We start from the raw sequence: 10,355 nt of genomic DNA on the forward strand, positions 1-10,355 counted from the left end.
TGTAGCAAATAAATATAATACAAGAGAAATAATTAAACATTATATGTCACAACACAATACAAAATTTTACAGTAATTTTAATGAAATCTGCATTTTCCAATGCAATATAACTTTCATTTCTATCCTAAAACAAATTATTTCATTTATGGTATAAATATAATATGTAAAGCAATTAATAATACTCTAATGAAGTATATAAACCGTTAGGAGTTCTAACAGGTTTGTATATGATATGACAAATCAACATTTACATTCAAAAGTTATACGAATTAATTGCATGGAAGTACTCATTATGGACTAAGATATATAAAGTCATTGGTCCATGTCACACTTGAGTAATTTTTAATGGTTGCTAACTGATCGATTCTAGAGATTTGAAATTCATATATATGAATTCTGCTTGATTGTGTCTGTATGTGTATGTAGAAAAGCAAAATAATAATTTTAATAATTAATTTAACATTTATCAAATTGTATATAAAGTTTTTCACTCTTCCGTTCTGGCAATATAAATAAAATGCCCTTGTAAATATAAACTAGAAAATATCGAAAATGACAGAAGAAAAAAAAAGTGCATGTATTGCTTTCATCACCTTACAAGAGCAACCATACGTAAAATTTCAATCCACAAAATGCTGTCTGAAAACTGTTATAAAAACTAATTTTAAAATTCAATTTTACGCTACGATTAGCGTCCAGCTATCGTGCTAATCGTCATACCAGTGATACAATTAGGACGTTTGTATGTTTATAATAAAATAATATTGGTATATATAGGTGTATTAAGCTGAAGAAAAATAGATATTGTCATTACACGAATCATTTTGTTGGTAACATAATGCTGCTACCAGAAACTGATTTCAAGCATCAAACAGATGCTAGTTTAAATAGACCCAATCGAATATTTACTGTGCCATAATTTTAAGAGTACCAATAAATTTATCTTAATTCAATTCTTCCCGAAAATATTACCAAGAGTATATTTATACATAATTGTACGTCAAAACTGAAATTAAATGCTTATTCCATAATCATACCAATTCTATAAGCTATCATTAAGGTCTCAAAACTGAAGACTACGTTAAGATGGCATTGTTTTAGCTTAGGAGTAAATTCCATATTTCTACAACTTACCCTAACCTATGGAATTTAAGCAACTAATATCGTTAATACTAGTAATAGCGAAAGTTCTGTTTTTAAGTATATTTTCTGCGGGAATTAAGAAATTTTATAGCAAAATAGTATTATGTAGTTATTAGCACTGATCAGTAATCCGTTTTCATTTAATTCTAATCATTTTTATTGTTACATGAAAAAAAGATATGGATACATTATTTTGAAATTAGAATTAGAATTATAACTGGAATTGGAATTAGAATTAAAATTAGAACTAAAACTAGAGCTAGAACTAAAGTAAAAAAATTTTGATTATTACTGGGCGTAGTTTGTTTATTTTACACATAAAATTAGAAAATTAATTAGAATAATAATAATAAAATTAAAATTGAAATTAGAATTATAACTGGAATTAGAATTAGAATTAAAACTAGAATTAGAGTTAAAAACTTTTCTATTATTGCTGGGCTTAGATTGTTTATTTTACACATACAATAAGAAAATACATTAGAATTAATATTAGAATTAAAATTATAATTATAATTATAATTACAATTAGAATTAGAATTAATATTGGAATTACAATTATAATTACAATTAGAATTAGAATTATAACTGAAATTAGAATTAATATTAAAACTAGAATCAGAATTTGAATTTATAAGTTTTAATTATTACTGGGCTTAGGTTGTTTATTTAAGACATAAAATTAAAAAATTAATTAAAAAAAAGAAAATTAATTAAGAATTGAAATTAAAACTAAAATTAAAAGATATGAACTAGAGTTAATTATTTTCATTTTTAATATTTATTCATAAGAAACAGGATGAGCACAATGGTAATATTACTTCAATTTTTAGTATTATTTAAATATTTAAGTTAAAATTTTTTTTTAAAGTATTAATTATTTTAAATGCAAATTCCTCTTTTTGATAATATGTATTTTCAATCAATACCAAAATAATTACGTATTTCAATCGCAACCCAAAACCACTCCTCCATCAATCCTTTTTCTATATTGTGTAATTATGTCACATGAGTTCCGCTGTATGCATTTTGTGTAGTTTATTAAAAATAGGTCATCATAAATGTCTGCCCTACATACTTCACCCACCCACATACTTCCCAATCCACAGCTCTTACACTTACACTTACACTTACACATATTTAAACACGTGTCCGATTCTCTGCCATTCGATCGAAGTAATTTATTTAATTGTTATTTTAGCAGCAATTCAATTTTAATTTAATTTGCATAAATTAACTTCTAATTTGATGCATTCACAAATTTACACGTACGCACACATGCAAAGCGTGCCCGCACACAGCACTCACACAGCATTCACACGCACACCTTCGCACTTCGCAATTAAGATTTTATTTGTTTGCTTTCATTAATGTGAGCGATAAGAACAGCTGTGCCATATTGTGCTGTAGTGTTGTTGTGTAGTTGTGTAATTGTGTAATCTACATATGAATGCAAATTTAATTATTCAGTATTTATGCACATGCCCACACTCACTCATACCAGAAACAAAGTAATCAAATTAATAAATAAAGTAAATAGAAAAAAAAATAAAAAAAAGAGAATATTAAAATTAAACGTGACTTAATTATTAATGCAATAAAAATTAAAATGTTATATTTATTTAAATTAAAGTAATGCACTTAATGCTATTGTATTTGTTGTAGGCAAGTATATGTGTAATTGTGTAATTTGAAAATTATGTGAGAAATTCACAAAATTAAATAACAAAGTAAAGAGGCTTTGCATGCATAAATTAATCTTTTAATTTCACAAAAAAAAATGTTGTAATTTTAATATTATTTAAATCTTTCTGCTTTACATGTCTGCGTAAATTATATGTGAAATTTTAACTGTTGACGAAAAATTTTAATCAAACTTCTGATTGAATTCCATACATCCTGAAACTACAAAAATTTCAACTATTCTGGAAAATGCGCTTTTTACAACAACAACAACAACAACATATTTAATCAATCGCGGATACTTTAAATATTCTTATTGAACAATTGCAACATAATCGCGCGCTCCGCACTTACATGCAGAACCTTTGGAGATGAGTTATTTGCTGGGCATTGCCGGTGGTTGCGTTGCCGCCATTTTGATTTTAATCTGCCTCTGCATTTATGCAGTACGCAGTAAAAAATGCTGCTTCAAAGGTAAGTCAACTCTGTTCCCGATCATCCCTACTTCCTCTACTTAGAGACTCAAACACAAGTATATTATGTTTATAATTAATTCAAAGTCAAACACGTAGGAAGTGTGCAAGGCGTGCATTATGCAAAGCATTTAAGCTACAAAATATTTGAGTTTTTATTAAATTTTTTTAATTCTTCTGCATACGTACTTATACGTCTCTATTGCCTGGAAAGTATTTCATTAAAATTGTTTCCGAAAATAAATCTTTATATGTAATATGCCGCAGTGTGTTGTGCAACTGCAGTTTACATAGCTGCACATTGCACTGCAGGCGCTGCAATAACGCTCACGCCATGCAAGGCTTGTTTATTTACTCATTCGCGTGGTGTGGTTACAGCACAATTCCTTGAAGGGTTGTGTAATGAGCATTCTCCGAATATAAAGTATTTTAATTATTTCATTGCAAAACATACAAATTCCATACACACAAGTTGGTGCCATTGTTATAAAGTAGAACCACAGATTTTGGGAATATTAATTTTTTTTATATAATATATATCATAATGAATTTTCATTTCATTTTGAAAAATAAGCTCTGTTTGGTAGTTAATAGGATATAAAGATTAAGCGAAGAAGAAGCACAAGAAAAGGAGGTTCATCTTATATTTTAAACCTTTTTAAAAAAATCATCAAAATAACATACGTGGAATCATAAAATAAAGGCAATAAACCATGATATACAGAAAATATTCATAACTAAAAAGTTTTGTATCTAAACTGCAATTTTTTTTTGAGCATTTAAACACAAAGGGAAATCAATACCATTAGGAATAAGTATTTCTCTAAATATTGTACAAAAGGATATTAGCAAAGTATTAGTTTTAGGTCAGTTCAGTTTAAGCACATAAGATTACAGTATACTAAAGCTTAGGGGTACAAATATTACCCCAAAGTAACAACAGAAAATTTTAAATAAAACTATACTCATTTAAAAGGGAATGAATAATCTAAATAAAATTAATTAGTTATAACCAATAATAAAGTTTTTGTCATTGAAAAGAGTCTTTTTTCTTTGTTGGATTCAATTATCTATATTTTAAGCTTTTTTAAGATAAACTTAGTTGGTTAGTTAGTCGAAGTGGAGGGAGAAACGAATCGTCCTCAGTTAATTAACAAAGCCGTTTTGAATCCACAAATCTTCGTAATAATGGGTAGAAGAAGGTCAAGCTAGAATCAGCCAAAAGCATTTATAAAGGCAAGAGTCTGGCCAATACTAATGCTGGAGATATCGCTGAGCATAGTTCTAGTCAAGACTGGACATAGCCACACCAGGTGTTATGATGTGCTTTCTTCGAGAACTGGTAGACACGCGTTGAGAAGTTACTACCTATGGTTTAGTACCCTGTAAAAGCAGACGTTAACCTAGGTACCTCTAAATGTTATCTTAATCTTAATTAACTATTTCATATTTTTTGCCATTTAGGTATAAGTTAGGTAACTAACTAGCTTATTTAAACATAAACTATTTAAGCTGCTTAGTTAATTTCTTTCAAACTGCAGAAGATTTAATCGAAGAATTGTAGTACCCTACAAGGCTAGTGTGATTGAAAAACTTTTGATATTGAAAATATTTTATGATAATTAAGTCATTAACAACGTAATATTCCAAATATATACCATGCTCTTACCGTCGAAAAAATTTAATCAATATAGTGTAGAAGTAAAATTTTCATTAAGTTTTATTTTATTTTAATAATAATAGAAACATATAGACATAGCTCAATAACTCAAAAATCGGTAAAGTGACCAAATGTCATTTATCTGAATGAACCCACCCTTTAAGTATTTCCTTCGGTAAAATTTTTAAGATAGGAATATGTTATCAACTAATTTTTAATTTTTTTGTGCTAAAAAAAAAAGAGCAATCACTTTTTTTAAAATCAATTTCCTTAAAAACTAGAAAACAATAGTTTCGATCTAAGCAATAGCTTGACATACCATATGTAATTACCGATTTAATGGCTGATCTAATGAAGAACTTATCTATTCTTTTAACTCTAATTAGATTATAATCATAAGGTGTTATGTAACAATAAGCAATATAAGACCTACATTTCTGTATAGCGTCATAGTATAGTGGATGGGCTTGGTTAAACCTTCATACTGTATGGCACTCTACAGGATGCGGCTTAGGGCTTAACTCTTTATTAAAGGTGTATTGAGTACAATTTCATCCATTACATTAGACCAAATGCTTTACTTGATCTTATAAGTAAGAAAATGGCGGCATCCTCTCTTCTTAGACTTAAACCTACTTCACAGTTAAAACCTACTGATTCTGGCCAAAACATTATTCTAAATATCTTCAGTCCCAATCTTAGAGACATTGACTTATCCTTCCCATTCTCAATTTCAACAGGACACTTAATGTCGATTTTTCAAATAGAGACTTGGTTATCGGAAGGTCTGTCAATGGTAGAGAATGTAACCATATATACTGACGACTCAAAACTAGATAGTCATGTAAGCAGTTTTTTCTGAGGTGCTGAAAAAAATCTTATATGTAATATAAGCTTTATGATCAATGCAGTGTTTTTCAAACAGAATAATCGGTACTAAAGAAGCTACAGCTTGTCTGGAAGTATATAACGCAATGAATAGAAATGCATGCATTCTATCCGACGAACAAGCTGTTTTAAAGATTCTAATTTCAATTTAATTTTTCATCCAGAACAGTTTTTGACTGATTCACATCTCTAAAGTAAATGTCGACGCAGTTTAACATTATTCTGCACTGAGTTTCCGGTCATAGGGATATTTTCGGCAATTGCAAGTCAGACGAGCAGCCCACTCTGCGTGTTTGGGGTAATCATTCAGAACATCTGAAGGATCGAGTCATACCGCTGGCATTATGGAAACAATTGTTAAAATCTTTCTATATTAAACAATTAGATAAAAGGTCGTGGAAGAACTTAATCATAAAGAAGCATTTGTATACGTTCTATTAAGAAAATATGCAGCCATCTTATTGAGATTTCCCTTAAAAATATTAGTTTTGTGGAGGATTTTTTGATGTGACACAATCGTTTATGAAACCATACTAGAAAATTGTGTCTTCCCTTTATTATTCCTGTTGCATTTATGCGACACACAATAAAAATGCCTCACTTCTCCTTTGTTACTGTTCAACGTATGCTCAGTGTCAAATAACTGTGCTACGGGCTTACTTTGTAAAGGATCTTGTATCCTTCAGGACTTCCTTTTGAAGAGTATTTATGTTTTTACAAACGACTGTAAACAATCGTTTACCCTCACAGTTCTTATGCAGTAACACAATGGGACCTAATAGACCTAAGTGGATACTTAAGATTGCCGGAATAACTAAACCTAACCTAATTTTACAACATAAAAATCAGCTGATGTTTTACAAAATACGGGAAAAATAAGATTGATTGCCTCAGTTTATTAATAATTCGATAGCATTATAATCTTATAGAAACAAGTATATACAAATTTTATTACTACACTAAATTACTGAACACATTATCTTAAAGTAATTTTCCATACTAAACACTACTACCAAGATTTTTTGTCAGTTCCTTCATATCCAGTCATCGTAATGATTGTTTTATTAAAAATATACTTAAATACAACATAAAATATAAATATGGCAATAAAATTTTAATAAATACAATTAATATTTATTAACCTGCATGTATTTAATTATTCTCCTGTATGTAGTACGTACGACTGTACTCATTATATATATTGTATATTCTCTTACATAAGAGTATATTTTTTATTATGTTAAGGGTAGTTGAGTCAGTGCAGTTGAACACTTTTACTTTCTATTTACTGCGAGAATTCTATATACCCCCCTCTATGCCTTGACTGGATTATTGTTTATCACTTCATCAGACTAAGCAATAAATGACCTCAGATCTGCATACCTCCCCTAGGAACCTGTAACCATTTTGTGATTCGATAACGCTAAATCAAAAGTTATAATTTCGATGCAAATCTTTTATTATTGATAAATAATAAAATAATCTCTACATAATTTCTAAATAATTTCTATATTTTTTCTTAACATCGTTCACATTTAGTATCTATAATTATTGAAAAAAAACTAACAACTGCTACCCTTCTCTAAATTAATTGATTTATTATGCATGAAAAGGTGTTCACCTTTTGTCAAAGAGTGTTTACATTTCGAAGCTTGAAAATGGAAAAATCGTAACAATCACAAACAATTAACAACTCAAATAGTATTTATTAATTACTGTAACGAGTGCTCTCTAAATAACAAATACACAACAACAACAACAATAATAACAACAACACGAATAAAGTAAGCATTACAAATCCTGGTATGCTTTTCCATTTTCATTCCATTTTGAGTTTTTTATTTTTTATCTATTTTAGCTGTAGTAAGTATTTTACTAATTGCAAAAGGACAAAAATTGCAAAATTTAAAAAATATGCATAGAGCATTGTTTGTGTAGAGCTACGGAGCATGGAGCGCTCAATGACATGGTGCCGCTGGAAATGTCCACAAATAGAACAAATAGAACTCATAAAATATTCATAGAAGCGAGCCAACACTCGTTGCGAAATGGAAATGTTCGCAAACTTTTTGGTAATTTAGATGCTAGCAGAGTGTTTGTTGTTTTTATTGTTTTTTTGTTGTTATTGTTTTTATTGCTTTTGCTGTTGTTTACAGTGAAATGAGAAATGTTAGAGTTGCCTTTACGTTTTTGCTTTGCACCATTACATCCGTTTGCGTTTCCTCTACCACGTACTGAACATACCCACTCGTACATATCAACATACTCGTTAGATCAGCAAATTCTGCTGGAAATGACAATATTTTTTTATTTACTCTACGTTAACTCAATAAAAAGGGTATGCGACGTGCACACCGGTAAGTTAGAGACACGGAAAGGTGGCATCACTATTTTACTTTCATTTTTATTTTTTTTCTTAATTTTTCCTTATATTTTTTGTTCAACAAATATCGTTTGGCAACATTGTCAATGAATCTGCTGGCCTTCACAAAGAATATTTATTTTTGCTTCTGATTAATATTTAATGTAGTCTTTATTGCAGTTTTCAGTAGTCTTTGTGTTATTTACGGTCCAAAACTTTCAAATAAACTAGAATTAATTAAAATTCAAGTTAATATTATTTCATCTAAGTTCGGAAAGTTTAAGATATCAATTGCTGCGCTTCAACACTCCTATCAATTTCTATTTGTTGATATTGTTTTGTAAGTGATTTGAATTTTCGCTTAAATTACAATAAAACTTTTTACAAATAAACTTGAAACTTTTGAAATTTTTACTTACAACTTTTATAAGGGTTTTTTATGAATGAAAGACGAAAAAGATTGCAGAAAATGAAAATTAAAATATATAAAAATCTTCCGGCAATTTAATAGCTCATTCAGATATAGCAACTTTAAATAATACTTATATGTAAATGTATATCGGTTAAAGTCGACGAAAATAAATAGACTGCAATCCACTACTTTTTCATTTTTTTATTGTTTTTTTTTTTTTGTAATGCCATATCCCTTTGTAGGTATCGATCCGCATACTAATTCCTTAACTGTCAATCAAGCTGTCAATTTGTGGTGTACGCTTTTACTCATTTTATAAGAAAATGTAACAGTTACTTCTCAGTCTACTTTGCGAAATGTCAAACTAAATTTGACAGATGTGCGAATTGTGCCAGCATCCTGCCTAGCAACCAGCTTTTTAAGCAGGAACTGTGCAAATGGGAGCGATGTATACAATTGCTGTCAAAATTAATTTACACAACATTTTCAAAAAGCAATCCTTAATAATGTAAATATAAATAAATTTTCACTTATTCCATTTTTCCATGTTTTTTTCCGTATGTCCGTTTTTCTTAACTGTCTGCATTGCATTTCGGTTAGCAACACTTTATCTACAGCTGAGCATTTTTCATAAATAAAAGTAGAACTTAATTTTCTCAAAGAATGATTTATGCAATTTACGCAAACATCTTAGCGGGACGTTTAACCTAAATATTTTCTAAACTAAAGGAAGATTAAGATAATAAAATAAACAGTGGTCCACCGAAAAATTACAATTTTATAAGTACTAGGCGAATATTGCGTGCGCTATTTTCTGCAATATGCAAACAGCAAATATATTTCTATAACTTTTTTGAATAATAAAGCATTTCAAAAGCATTAAGGTATATATTTTGTAGAAGAAACTTTAGTAGTACTTTTAACATATGGTAGATGAAAAATATAATTAACAAAATCTTAACTCTCAATATTAAAATATATCTGTGCTATATATTTCGCTAATATTTGTATTATATTATATTATTATTATACTCCTTTTTTTCTTGTTCCATTAGAGATGGAATCTTCTAAAGATGCTGTGAAAGAATGCCCGATTCATAATGTTCGATACCACCCTTTCTCAAGTTTACGCAGGTACAATGCTCTTGCATATGCCAAACTTGCGATACAGTACGGCTACGAACTAAACCTTAAACCCTATAATTAACGCTGTCCTTTAGAAAATAACCTAGCTTGGTATAACTTCACGAGGACAGGGTGAGCTCCATCGCTCTATATCTCTATTATATTATCAATTGTTATCTATTATACACCTCTTCTGTACTATGTGCATCATTAAAAGAAGAATGGATTTCTGAACTTCTTCCACCATCCTTGCAAGAGTAAATCATTTTGCCATTTTAGTAACCACAGACTTGCCGTACATCAAAAATTGAACAGTCAACGAACTTCTTTCTTAGTTCTATGTAAGCAGTTTGAATCTAGTCATTTTTTAACTACTATTCCAGTTTCTATAGTATCTATAGTATATGAACTTTCTTCAACTAATACAAGAAAGCCCCAAAACTTCCTCTTGGAACAGAACTATCTTCATCGTTCTGCAACTCCGGGACACACAATTTTCAGTACAGTTAATATACTATGGAAATAAAAATGTTAATAATACTAGCATCTATCAATATTGGACCGCCGCGCCAGAACTTGCAATTTATGGTACACTGAATTTACAATACC

General features: G+C 29.3%; 2 protein-coding genes across 2 annotated transcripts in view; both read left to right on the plus strand.

Moving 5' to 3' along the window:
• The window catches only part of LOC119675644, a 20,125-nt gene extending 10,297 nt beyond the window's left edge, over positions 1 to 9,828 (plus strand). Inside the window, exons 3-4 of the mRNA XM_038086850.1 lie at positions 3,187 to 3,300; positions 9,677 to 9,828. Coding sequence (XP_037942778.1) covers positions 3,187 to 3,300; positions 9,677 to 9,828 — 266 coding nt within the window. The remainder of the gene's footprint in view (positions 1 to 3,186; positions 3,301 to 9,676) is intronic.
• LOC119682735 (serine/threonine-protein kinase PAK 3-like) overlaps positions 1 to 10,355 on the plus strand; it is a 491,650-nt gene that overhangs the window by 462,894 nt on the left and 18,401 nt on the right. The window lies entirely within an intron of this gene.

The sequence above is a fragment of the Teleopsis dalmanni genome, chromosome 2, assembly GCF_002237135.1.
Source record: "Teleopsis dalmanni isolate 2A chromosome 2, ASM223713v2, whole genome shotgun sequence".
Taxonomy (NCBI): Eukaryota; Metazoa; Arthropoda; class Insecta; order Diptera; family Diopsidae; genus Teleopsis; species Teleopsis dalmanni.